We start from the raw sequence: 14,211 nt of genomic DNA on the forward strand, positions 1-14,211 counted from the left end.
AATCCGGATTTTAGAAAAAGGTGACGGTGATCTGAAGTGATTTGTGGAAGTGATTTGAGTGATTTCCTAAATGGTTTCACTGTAACTTACTTGTTTTTAATGATCTATTTTATGTATTTTGAGCTGTGTTCTGAAAATGGTGTTTTGTCTTCTCACTTTTATTTTAGTGAGTTCCCAGGCATTACAGGAATTATCTAACACAACATGAAGAGAGTAAATATCCATTAACATTCCCGTATTCACACAAACAGTAGTCTGCAAAATGAGCTCTGGAGAGGTGGATTGCTGTCTGTTGGGCATTAAATCAATCTTGCTTTATAACAAACAAAGGGAGGTGATTCTACACATAAAAAGACAGACACTGGGATTCCTTGCCAGAGGGGTTTGTGAATACAAGAAATGTACTCAAGAGTAGACTGGGGTATATTTCAAAGAGAGATCCATTGAGTATTGCTACATTTTAGAAAGGCCACAAGGGCTCAGGCAGTCCCTTGGGCTGACAAGTAGCTGGCGATTGGGAGACTCTAGGTGGGAACTCTCATATGTGCTTGCTTTGTTCTTACTCTTCCCTGAGTATCCACTTATGACTCCTGTTAGAGAACAGCAGCCGGGTGAGCCCTGTGGTTTGAACAGAACTGCTGTGCTCAGGTATAGCTTCTTCTCAGAAAAACTCCCTCCCATGTGTTGTACAGAACTATGAGAGGGAAGAATGCATTTAGCATCTATGTGGCTGTAGTGGTTAGCACCACTGTTCTAGTTCCATTGTGTGCCCTGGTATTTTACTGCTTTTCCCTCTATAGCTTTGCTCATTAATTTCTTTTGGTAGGTTTGTTTTATCTGCAGCTGCTAGAAGATCCCATATAGGCCTACACAATTCCTGTTCATTTCTCAAAGGGCAGGTTTTCAGAGAGCTCTTTACATACCAAAACCCTGAACCATGATCCATTTACTTCTCTGTGCTCAGAACCCACCTCTGGTTAACTTACAGATGAACTGTCATGTTCTTCTGGATATTCTCTTTCTCTGATTAATTTTTTCTCATGTTTAAGAATTTGAGCATAATGTCAAGCCCAGCTCTTGATAAGTATATGTGTAGTATTACTTTAACAGTTAGTAGAAATTTAGTGCGTTTTTAAAAAGTGATTGCACTGATTCAGAGAAGAAGCTCATTAAGATATATCAAGAACAAGGATAAAGCTATTACACTGTTTATTACAAGTTTCCTAATACTGCCTTTTCTTACACATTAGAAACTGTTTAAAAAGTTTATTGTAATTATCTGTGCGCTCTTCTTTCATGGTGATTTAATACTTGTCCAAAAGATTGGAAATATTGAAATTTAATTTATCTTGAAATCCATATTTTAAAATGTAATATTTAAAGATTTTATAATACTGCCACTGCTAAAGCAAGTAGCAGGACAACAGTCCTGGATTAAATAACCCTGTCTGTATACTTCCACAAGCATAGCCATATGCATGTGTTTCTGAAATATTGAAAACCACCTAATGGTTCCAGTAGACATCGCTGGTTCTACCTGCTACAGTTCCTTTCAGTCTACAATTTTTTTCTTATAGGCAATGTAATTTTTATGTTTTAAAAATTCAGGAAAGGAATCACATGTTCTCAAAGGTTTTATTTAGCACATTTACAAAGGCAGAATTTGCATGTTTAAGAAGAGTCTGGCTACTCTGTGTGAGCTGGGCTCCATCCTTCTGCTTATTCAATGATCATGTGAACCTAGTTTAAAAGTTGAGAAACTCAGTTGTGAAGTGTTTCCCTCTTTTATAAAGCAGCATAAGGAGAAGATGCTATGGTGTTTTTTGGGAGAAAATGGAAGGATGGGAGAGAAAAGAGGAGGAGAAGAGAAGAAGAAAATTAATCAGAGAAAATAGAATGCTGTGAACTGACAGCAAGATTAATGAGAAGAAATGAAACCTTAGGCTTGTCTGGCACAGATGGTTTTGTCTTCCCCAGCAGAACCACACATGAAAATTTTACATGCTTTTACTTATAGTTACTTTGTGTGATTTAAAATGCTTGAACAAAGTATGAATCAGGTGTTAAATTTACTGGGGACATATCTTTTAATTGTAGCTTTTTTTAATTGTTGCTTTTTTCTTTTTTTCTCTCAAGTCATCAAGTAAAAATCGTCTAGTGTTACTGGACTGCGTCTATACAAAGCTAGGCTGCTTCATCAACCTACTGTGCACCCTCAGTCCTAATCCTGATTATGTTTGCCTTAGTCGATCTCTCTGAAGCCAGCCCACTTCAGTGTCCTTACATGCTTGCATACTTCAGTGGCAAAACAAAAAAAACAAACCAGTGAAGTGCTGTTGTCTTTGCTGCTCTGTTTTCAGTAAACCTCAAATATCCAAAAAGGCAAAACTTTATTATGTAAGTTTTGCAATCGAGTAAGTTAATGACAATTCAGAGTTCTCTAAGTTGTTCTCCTACTTGCTACTATTTTGATCAGCTGCAAATTGAAATACGGTATAGAGAGAATTTTCTGTAGGAATCCTGCTGTGAGCAGTTTTGGAATGTAAAATAACTTTTTGTTGTTAGAGGAGGTGTCTTTGTAACTGGGAAAAGAGCAATCCTCTGACATCTCAGAACTGTTAATTTACCTTTTGCCTAAGTGACAGCCTGTTGCTGGGGGTGAAAAATAAATGTTTGCACTCCCCCAAAAAGTGTGAGCAGTGTAGTCAGTCTCTGAGGAACAGGGACTGATTGCCTGTGTGGTCACAGCAGCTTTTATCACCAATGGATCTAGCTGTCAGCTGGAGCTACTGTGGTATAAAGCAGTAATAGTAATAAGAGTAATGCAAATCCAGCCTTGATTGGGCAGATTCCAAGCAAGGAAAATTAGTGCAGTTCTCAGGGCTCAGCAGGGGGAATTTAATGCAGTGCCTCTAAGGTTACTGTGAGCATGGGGGACAGGCACTCTTTCAGTGTAGTTTTTGGTCCTATTTTGTGCACTCAGTTTTTGTCGGGATCAAAGTTCAGGGTTGGTACACAGCTCATTCCAGCAGGAAACACTGTCCTTCTGGCTGGCTGGCTGGCTACCACCTCCCATCTTTCTGGAAGAAACAACTTAATGACTCTCTTCACTTGAGTTGTACTAAAAAAGGGAGACTTTTTTGTGTATCGCTTCTTTGACCACTGTTGGCAGATGCTAGTAGAGAATCGGGGGAAAAAAGTGCATAACTGAGATGAAAACAAATGAATTGTTCCTTTTTTTTTTGTAGTCCTTTATATACAGACGTTTAGATAACACTGCATGTTTGAGAGCAGGCCAACCTTTACAATCACTCATTATGGAGTCTTTGCTTTGGCCTGTAATAAAAGAATTCTGAGGGATTCCCCTTGCCTATCCTTTTAGTTAAGCTCAATGGGCAGTTCATCTGCTGAAACTTTTCTGCTTCTGTAAAACAAACTTCCCTTTAAAGACCCTCTGATGGGAATTTGAGGAAGTCTTTGACCTGTTGAGTGCTAGGATGCCACTTATTGCTACAATGTGCATTTTGAAATTGCCTGATGATTCCTTGATGAGAAGAGCTCCAGCCCTGCTTATTAGTCTTCCTTAACTACAAAACAGGGCCTGTGGTTTTAGTCGTGGTTCATCCCAGTAGGCTGTACGGCTTTCTGCCGTGATTATAGCCTTTTGAACAGTAGCTAGATGGAGAGAGAGATGCTTCTCCTACAAATAAGGAGCGCAGACAAAATTACATTATTACCCTTTATCAAAGATTTTGGGTTGACAAGACCAAGAGCAGATGCAGGAGATTTCAACTGTTTTTTGTTTAAAAAAAAAAAAAGAAGAGGAGGAAAAAAAATAAAAAAAGCCTTTGAGAAATTCACGCAGGATATGATAAAACCAATGGAGTAGAATAAATAATGTAGTCCTCTCATGAAACTAATTTAACATTATAATAAGATGAATGGTAATTTAAGATGTAAACATCCACTGTGCCACAGTATATGAAGTACGAGAAAAGGAGACAAAATATAAGATCCCTCAGTGGTAGTTCCTTACAACTTAATCTTTGTCTAGCAAAACTTGAATGTGAAATGTCCCTGGTGACTGAGAAGAATTTTTGAGATAGAGTGGAAACTTGTGAAGTTAAATGAACTGTAGCTAACGTGGCAGACAAAATAGTGAGACAAATCTCAGAGGGAACTAAAAGGAAAAGATAGGATATAGCTTCTTGATGTTTGGCTAGCCTTGGTAAACTCTGCCTGGATAAATTGCAAATGATGGAAATTGTAACAGAATCAATTTCTCTTCATAGTTTAAATGTGTCTATAATCATATTTCAAAGTGCCACAGATGCTTTGCAAACACAGAAATTGGAAAATATGTTTTGATTTTATTTTTTAAGTTATGAAGGGTTTTGGAGTCCCTTGTTAAAGTTAAAAATCTATAAGCCTTGTGTGAAACCCTCTCTGAATCCTTGGGGAACAGAATTTTTACTATAGTCATGAATGTGTGGGTTTTAATTAAAATCAAAGGTAACACAAATCCTCATAGGCTAAAAGACAGCAAAGATGGTCTTTGATATCAAAGATAAATTTGTGGAAAAGATAGAGAAATTTTTGCTTAATGAGATTGAACAGCCTGGATTATGAATCGCTGATCTTGAGGACTAATAGCAAGACCTGAGTAACTGAGAAGATAACTGACATTCTAAACAAGGTCAAGAATTGTGTGGCATCATTGGCCTGCTCAAGGAGCTGACAAAGCATGGATCTGTTTATGAGGGTGTTATAGAAATGCCTGTGTTTTTAATATATGTATTGCTCATGCCTGACTCTCGCATTTTGTGAAGATGCAGGATCATCCATGCAGGGAGATATTTTGGGTGTGAAGGAACTCAAGGTAGAGTAGCCTTGTACTGAGCTAGGAACACTGTTTGAGGTTATGCAAAGTCTAGAGGAAGGGTGGGTTGTAATGCACAGTTCCTCTTTCTGCCACAGAAAATGAAGTGCCTAAGTTCAGACTTTAGAAGGAAGTTCTCAGCTCCCAGAGGGTCGTATCAGAAAAATCCTATTTCTCCCTCTGAGCTTAAATTTATGAAGTCAAGAAAATATCAAAGTGTTCAAGTTACTAAAAAAAATGTATATTCTGTTCTTTCTTTTCAATTGCCTAGTATTTTCTGCGTTACTTTTACTATTCTATTTTAAACTGATTATTCTCCTACAAGTGATATTCTCTTGCCATATTACCTGCATTTAGAATTCATTTTTAATTTTACTAAGAAATCAAGTCTGAACTAAGAACAGATTTTAAAGTCAGAAGTAAGTAAGTAAGGGCAAATTATGTAGGTAACTTACCTGCCCTTTACGTTGAAGTCTGTGATGCCAGGTACTTTCTCACACAAATTCATGTTATTGATGTCCAGCTGAGATACAGCAAGTAGAAGAAATGGACTTGTAGCTGCAAATGTCAGGTGAGTTTGTATTCCTAGCAGAAAAAAGGGGTTTACATCTAAAATTAAATAACATATTGAGGAAAGCTGTATGTACATACAGGAACTAACATAGGATAACAGTATTTAAAACTAACCATGATTAAGTTTCCTGAATTTGTCCTGTACTAACTTAAGACTTCCACTTAAGAGAAGTCCTAAGACAAAAGATTTAGAAACAGCAATATTATGATAGATCTGGTAACTGAAATCCCAAGTTAATTTGAATAATTTTTATCTGGAAGTTAATGACTTAGCGTGCACTTACTTATTAATATGTTATTTTACTGGGTGAAATGTATATAAAATTAATTCTTAGGTTGATTAGAGCAGCAGAATCTTACTATGATTAAAATCACTGTGGGTATCAGTCATCAAATGTCTGGAATTTGCTATTTTCTTTATACAAGTTAAACAGCTATTTTGTATTTGAATTTTGTTACATATAATATAAAATAAAATAATTTCTTTAAATACAGAATATTATTGTTGATGGGTCATTTCTATGGAATTTAGTTTTGCTGCCCAAAAATAGAAACTGAGCTGTATTTAGTTTCGCAAATTTATCAGCTGGTGGTATCTCAGTTTCTTCTATACCAAAGAATAAGTAATGAGCAGTTAGATAAAATCATGCAGCTTTAGTGTTGTTCATTATCCACGCCAGAGCCAAGTGTCCGTGCTCCTGTGATAAAATTAGCATCTCTGATACTCCACTGTGACCACAAGCAGAGAAAGGCAGTAGGTAGCAAAAGCGGAACTGCTAAGCATGCCCACATAAGAATGTCATACCTAGGTAACAGAGTGTCTCTCAGGTCAGCCTACGATAAGAGCAAAGTCAAACAAGGCTGAATCCTTGATGTTTTGTGTTTAAGTATCTGACAATTGTTCACGACCAGCCTCGACCTACAAGACCTCAAATGATCATATGAGCAAGGCAATAAATCGGTGGTAACTTGCCCTGGGGCCCATGTTGCAGTTGTGATGTTGTGGAAGTTACATCTAGTGTTAGCCTGTCCACATAGATCTGCCTGCTTTTTCAGGATTCTCAGACAGGAAAATTTTATATTTACTTGTACCGAAGGGGAACTATGGTGGCTGAATGGGCATGGCTGAAAGGTTCTGCATCATATCAGTGCAGTCCAGTGGAGATGCACGGGAATACCACAGCATCAGGAGAGCTGGGGAACCACTTGCTTTCCAAAACTCCACACCTGAGCAAGATTTTGGCAAAGCCAACATTTTGTAGCCCTGCAATATTTGCCAAACATCCAGGACGTGGCCTCCTGTTGTGGGACAGACTGATTCACCTTCCTGACAGAAATCAGAAATGGAATTTAGTGGGCATAACAGAAAATCGTTTCTGTAGGAAAAGACACTTCAAAAATTATGATATCCAGAAGAATGGACAGCAGCTTTCGCAATGCCTACATGCTTCATCTTGGACTAGTACAATTTTACAGCCAGGCCATACAAAAGCAAACTTTCAAATCATGTCAAGTGCCCAGGAATACCAAAAAGAAGAAAAAAAGTGTAAAGGTAAATAATGTTATCATGCAGGACACAGCAAATGCTGCATTTAGAAAAAAACAAAACAAAGCAAAACCAGGTTATGTCTTTGTTTACTGTCAGGGGTTTGGCCATTGGTAAAAGCATTATTATGTGGGGGTGTTTTCTTGCTACCAACCTTTTTTAAATTTTTTTTTCATCAGTGGTAATTGTGGTTTTTAGTTTTCTCTTCTATTTAATTTAATAGCTTCGTGAAGAGCCATTATGGCAATGTGATGAGTGCTTACTGGGGGTTTTTGTGTGATACCTAATACAAAATAATATTTCTTACTTTAGGGCTTTTAAAAAGTATTTGTCTCTCTCTTTGTGATGTTTATAAGCTGATCAAAAATATTTTCTGAACCTGGCCTTTTTTAATAAAGCATATCTTTGATACATTAAAATGCAAAGACAAAAGAAAGCATTCTTTTCTGCTTTCAGGGTGTTCAGCTCCCACCTGTGACTGTGTTGTTTGCCTTCTTTCTTATTACTAACCATACCCAAAGCCTCAGTAAGTGCAGGTACCGAGCTCAAGTGGGACTTCTTGTTAGGAATATTCTCTGCCTCACTAGTCAGGAGGATAAACCATTTTCTCTCAGGTTGTTTTGTTCACACTGAAGGAATTCCTTTTAAGAATCACAGTTGCTAAGGTATTAGCACAAATGTAGTGCCTAAGTTATTCTTATTCCTTTATAAACTTGGATAAATTCTTCTTCATTGCTCTTTGCCTAAAAAATAATTACTGTATATTGGGAGGGAGGGGATTACAAGTTGTTTTCTTTTACTTAAGTCTTGCGTCACTCCAGGAAGAAAGATTACAGTGTCAGGCAGGATATCACCTCATGAAAAAGTTAAACTGGTCTAAGTACCTGATTTCTTTAGATTTAGTTGTGCTTTACCTCAGAATGCCTCTTTGCTAACAGATGTCAGGTGTTGATCGCTTTAACGTCTTACTAAAGGCTGTCAGGAGGCTACCAAACCCAGACAGTCCCATCCAGGAGCCTGTTAATTATGTTATGACAAGCTAAATTAGCCTGCTTTCTGCTTGGTTTTATTTTTGAACAAATGAAACTTCTTACCTTGATGTTTTCATGTGAAGTTGAGGTAGTGAATGACTCAAAAAAGGTACACATTTTAAGTATTGGCCATTACTTTCTCAAGAGATAAGCTCTGTAATTAACTGATGTCCGCTAACAGGGTCTTCCAATTATGATATATGGGGAGGCTTAACAAATTGGGTTGTCTGGGTCACAGGTCTATAATTACTTTTAGTAATATTTGTTTAGGGACCGCCTTAAAAGTTGTCAAACATTATTCAGGAGTTTTGTTAGCCCGTTTGTTGGCTGACGTCTCAAGGAGCAAGTGCTTTCAACAAGCGTTGATGAGACTCTGTGCTACCTACCCGTGTCATGAATAGTGCAAGAAAAAGCATGCACAAGCCCTGGAGGAGTCCTGATCAGGAAAGAGCAAGCTCCATTCTCTTTTAACCAAATTTATTCAAGGTGTCGGAAATATTTTGAGGGATAACTGGAATTGTAGTGAATCTGAAAGTTTAAATATAAACTATGACATTCTTTGTTATCCAAGCAGACTAATGAGTCTGAAGTATTTCAATAAAAGGAACATCACACTGGCATTTTATGAGTCACAGACAAATTTAGTGTCATGTCATAACTGAGGTACAGTGGGTTTTGTGAGAGGAGCAGTTTTAGAGAAATTATTAGCTTGGTACATGTGGAGAAAAGAGGTGTGCTGTTGTCTAAGTAAGATTTTCCTCTGGTTCGTACCGCAGGCAGCTAGTTTGAATCTTTCTGCATCTGTTGCAAACCCAAAGAAATTATTTTATGTCAGAAAGGCATTATTTTATGTCAGATTTAGCTTTTTTCCTTTCAACTGCTATAATAAATGTAGCATAGACAAAATGATGATTTTTTAGTGTCTTATTTTCCGCTGAGACCTACTCCAGGAATTGTCAAATGCTGTTGTGACTTTTCAGCACTAGAACTCCATAATCCTTTGTACCTTATGATTTCTTGCAAAAGCTTGTTGTTATTTTGGATTCCGATGTTTGAGGTTTTCTTAGTTTAATCTCTAACAGTAAGTTTGCATAGTCATACTTCTGAGGAACCATTTTGAGTCTTTGATCATAGTGCGTAAAGTGAATGAATAAGGTGGTGCAAATACACACATTAAAGAGTTCATTGTGTGGGCACTGAGCTGTATTTGTCAACTCATGTGTGTTGTAAAAGCCACATTAGTTTTGCTCAAAAGCTGTTACAGTTTTCAGTATATTTTTCTTATGATATGAGAAGATCTGTCTGGGATGTGACCCAAAATTTGAAAGTGCAGATTTGTGCTTGCTTAGAAAAGCAGTGATCTAATTTCTTTTTCCCCAAAACCATCAGAGGTGGCTGAGACAATTCAGGCAACAATGAAATCTATAAATAGGAGATATAACAGTTATTTTGTAACATGTAAAATTTTGTATTACAAAACTAGGAGCTGATAATACAGGCATGCAAAACTGTGAGGAGTTCAGAACGGTATGTTTAATCCCTCAACTACATGTTTAAATGTGCAAAAATTTTTACCAAATACCCGATTTTTATTCATCTTTATGCATGAAGTCTGAACAGCAACCAACAAAAGATCCTTCCATTTGGTCCTTTAGAAGTGGCACTCTGCCCTGACTGATTTGAATGCTCTGCAATACCTCCCACATACCGACAGTATCTTTTAGAACGGCGTGCAGGGGCCCTATCTGCAGCACTGCAATACCCAGGACTCTAGACCAGGGATGCACAGTTTGGAAAAAGTCAGGAGAATAGGACTCTTGCAGGTAATATGCCACAGCAGATTGGATTGCACTGAATGATATTTCTTTTTTCTGTGTCGGGGACCTCTGTTGTTTGGGCTGTAGCTTCCGGAGGATCATCCACAGGATTTTTGTCTTTCCTTAACATTTCTGTGGGTTCATTTTGGTGGGTTTTGTAACTGAGCTAAGTCACAACAGAAGTGCATCTTAATGGGGGTATTTCATTGTTTGTAATTGAAAGTCTTAGTCATAATTTGTAAAACAGGAGTCAATGAAGAGCTGAATGGTGTAGTGTAAGGTGGTCTCTTCTGCAGACTCCCCTTTTCAGGCATTCTAGGCCTGATTTCTGGCTGTCCAGTTAGTATCACTGACTGCACTACACTTCTAATTTACACCAGGGTGAGTACATAAAAACCTTTGGGGCATTCCAGGCCCATGTTCAACAAGTAATTTCTGCCTTTTTCAGAGCAATGAACTAACACCTCAGGCTGTGAGAGGTTCGAGCTTTGGATCCTCTGCTGTTACAGTATAAAAATTTCTGGGTTTATCACTGGCCTGTTTGCTTGAATTGAAGGGTTTATTCTGATGGTGATTAATTTCCATGTGTTCACATAATCAGACACTTGTGAACTAATAAAATTCCAAATGTGATATTACATTGCTGGAGGCAACGAAAGCTCAACATGACATGATGTAAAGACACGAATATTCAAATTTGAATGCAAAACAAAGAAAAACTGTTAATATTATTCTACTCCACTTTCAGACTTTTGATAAAGACACTGTCTGACTGTCTTGTATCAGACAATTTAATTCAAGGGAGTACATGAAATGAACCTACAGGATTGGACCCTAAAAGATTAAAATGAAAATATTTTGGGAATATTTCAGTTTTTAAAATCTTTGCAGTGTTCTTCAAACTGATTTGTTTCCAAGGGAACAACAATCTGCAGTGCTATAAATCTCTATAATACTAGCATATCACAGGTAAGGAACCCACATTTCTTGGCAGTGTTCATCTTTTTTTTTTTTGTTTGATGGAAAAGTCTTTCATTCATTTTTTTGTTTTCTCCTCATCCTTCACAGTTTCATGTAATTTAATTTCCTTGCAGTATTAAAGTAACTCTTGACAAAAATAGTACATGTGACACATTTCTAAGCGTTATTGACATAGCAATAGAAAACAAGAAATGTTTGAGGGATTTATTTTGGAACAGAAAGTAAGTTGCAGGCTGTGCCATGTTGAAATACCATTTCCTCAGGTGCTGTCCTGGCTGGAACAGCTCTGTCTACACAAGGTTTCAGTTCTGTTTAGTTTTTCAGTGACAAACCTAAATTCCATCAGAGGGTGAAAAAACAAGAAAAGATTCGTGGGAATTTTGACTTTGCTGGCAAAGCAAATCCACATGGGAAATATTCCCACGAAGAATTTAAAGCCTAGTTCTCCAAAGCTTTTCTGAGTGGTGTAAAAGTATCTAGGTATTGTGCTCTGCTAACCTGTAAAACACAGCCTAACCTCTGTGGGAGCTCTGCATAAATTCCTGTTGGTGGTACAGGGGATCTTTTTGTGGTAAACTAACAACCCAGGTACTGTACTTGGGAATATTTTATTGGGAGTGTGGAGAAGGAAGCTCAGCAAGCTATATCTGTTACATGCACTACGGTATTACCAACCCGTCACCTCAGTGGGAATGGTTTGGGGGTTTCTGTGTAAACAACTATTGCAGAATTTCTTGAAAGAAACACAAGCGTTTTTTATGAAGTGCCGAACATCCATTATTGAAGAATCAGATCCTGCACGAGACACGCTTTTTATCACAAACTCAGTGTTTGTAAAGTATAGATGATGGGCCTGAACCGAAATGAAAATTAACTTTTATTGTGTGCTTTTTCACACTGTATTTTACAATGGTATTTGTTGACTTAGATAATGGTAAATGAATGAGGGTTCATTAGGGTTTTACTTGTTGGATTTCAGTAACTGTTAGTGCTCTTAACAAAATAAAATGTTAGTTTTTCTAGAGCTTTAGCAAAATAAGTTCATTTTGGAGGCAATTTTATTGACTTCAGTAGCACAAATCTCAATGGAGTTCAGTTTGACTTACCAAATGTACTATTATTTTATGAACAAGTTAATAAGAAATGCATGTTAAAGATGCTTCTTTTATAGTTAGAGGGGGGGGAAAGCTCCAAGCATGAATTTTAACTTCTCTGATCCTTGGAAGGACTTGTCCTGAATTTGGTACTAATTAGACATTAACTGGCAATGCTGCTTATTTAAATAGGTTAGTTACGGTTGTTTGTTGGAAGGGAAAATATTTCTCTGTTGGCTCCTTTTATTAGTCTGAAATATTAACCAATATCGGATAGGGAAAAATATGTATATGTCATGCCCAGTTCTTACCTACTGAACTTTTGAGGACTATTTAATAGTGTGTTCATTAAGATCGTTGGATGTATGCTTAACATCCTAGAAGAAAAATGACCAAGTTACACAGTAATTTTGGCAGTCCTTTAGTTTAAAATGAATGAAATAAGAAAGCTCTCATTATCAAATCAGTAATAATTCAGCTCCCTAATAATTAGAACAGATATTAGAAAGGAATATCATTTTGTTACTGGCTTCACAAGTTTTACTGTATCTTAGCTGTTCTGTAAGGAAAAAACACATTTTTCCTAGTAAAAAAACCAAATAGCAGCTAATATAAGTTAAAAATAAATTGTTTTAGATCAAAAAAGAATGGCTAACTAAAGAAGGTATATTAACCATATTGAAGTTTGGGGTGCATTAAGCAATTAAGATATCATACAGTTTTTGTTGTAGTCGCATTGACATGTTCATAGTTCACAGGTGAGCCAAAATGAGCAAAAAACCTTCCTTTTCTCGCTCTGTTATCAAAAAAGAGGCTCTTTAAAAGTACTTCATTACTGGAACAGAAGAGATAACAAAGCAGAATAGCAAAGCAATTAGCTTATTGATAATATTTAAGCAGTGTTCTTTTTGCTGATTATATTATTTTGAAGTTTCCCACCTGTTGAACTCAATAGAAATTACTTCTTGAAATCACTGAAGTTTAGAAAAGCTGCTTTCCCGTAAATGCATTACCAGGCAGTGGGGAGGATTGTGTGCATGTGGAAGGCTGGGGAGATTCATGCATGTAATTCTGTAAAACAAAATCAATAAAGCTGATGACAGATTAAGTTGCTAAATTTTGTAAAACTAGACTACTGTTCGGGTCATCAGCACAGTACTATTGGATTTTCTATGGTTTAATGCTGAAAAACAGGATTATTGATTTTAGGATTTTCAGTGTATCCCCTCTGGGAGTTCTTAAGCAGTCTTTATAATTCTTCACACTTAAGTTGACAACTACAGTGACATAACTGTGTCCTCGCCTTAGTAATCATTTTCTAATCATATTGGAAAAGGCTGGAAATGGTTTATAAAATGATTATTCCAGACAGACAGGGGAACAGGAGGGTTGTCAGGATGTCACTTCTTTGTCTGGTGGTCATTGCTACCTGACTGCCATCTTCCCTTGGAATTAACTTACAGTCACAGATTAAGACCTTTGACTGTCATAAATCTGCTTCCCAATATGTTTGACTGGCAGGGGAGTTCACAAGCCATCCCGATATAAATAGGATTTTAGCACATCCAAAGTAAAACGGGCTGTTCTGCAGCTGACTTTGTTGGTGTATATTCATTGCTCCTCTCCCGATCCATGTGTATGCATGCCTGCATGTGTATGCATGTGTGTGTGTACGTAAAGTAGAAGCTGAGATAGGCTAACAAAATGAACTACTGTATGCAAGAAATATATGAAGTGCACCCAGCTGCTGGTAGCAATTGCTATATGCAGTCCACTGATTATTGCACATATATCGAAGATAATCAGGGTTACAGCAGTTGTGATGCTCAGGTCCTGCACAGTAACAACATATATATGGAACAGGCCTGGGCGGTGAATCAGCCTTATACCTGTAGTTACCCTGGAAACGTGTTTAAAAGCGAGTACTCTGACATGGACGTGGCCCTGAATCAGTACAACCAACCTGAATTTTTCACAGAAGAAAAACCTACTTTTTCTCAAGTGCAGTCGCCATCGTACTCTCAGAAGAAAGGTAGGGGCATTTTATTTAAATACCAAAAAAAAAATAACCTCTGTTTTTGTTTTTGTTTTGCTTTAAACTTACAGTTGCATCAGTTGGTTCAGATGCATCTTTGAATGTGAAGGCTGCCTGTTCAAAATTGAAAGCAGCACTAACATAGGTTGCTAGGTGATTGTAAGGTTTTCGGTGAGCGATGAGGATTTCCAAGCACTTTTTCTTAATCTATAAGAGACATTTGCAAATATATTGCGCTTTTTTCTGCTTTCCTGG

At 37.2% G+C, this 14,211-nt stretch overlaps 1 protein-coding gene across 9 annotated transcripts in view; it reads left to right on the forward strand.

Moving 5' to 3' along the window:
* The window catches only part of THRB (thyroid hormone receptor beta), a 157,140-nt gene that overhangs the window by 113,287 nt on the left and 29,642 nt on the right, over positions 1-14,211 (forward strand). Inside the window, exon 1 of one of the 9 annotated variants that reach the window (XM_017732117.1) lies at positions 6,463-7,004. The exons of 6 other annotated variants lie outside the window; for them this stretch is intronic. In XM_017732117.1, coding sequence (XP_017587606.1) covers positions 6,557-7,004 — 448 coding nt within the window. In that variant the 5' untranslated portion in view covers positions 6,463-6,556. Of the gene's footprint in view, positions 1-6,462; positions 7,005-12,881; positions 13,954-14,211 lie in introns of those variants that run through there. 2 more of the 9 variants (XM_008631983.2, XM_008631982.2) reach the window with 2 other exon arrangements.

Source organism: Corvus brachyrhynchos, unplaced genomic scaffold (assembly GCF_000691975.1).
Source record: "Corvus brachyrhynchos isolate BGI_N302 unplaced genomic scaffold, ASM69197v1 scaffold53, whole genome shotgun sequence".
Classification (NCBI taxonomy): Eukaryota; Metazoa; Chordata; class Aves; order Passeriformes; family Corvidae; genus Corvus; species Corvus brachyrhynchos.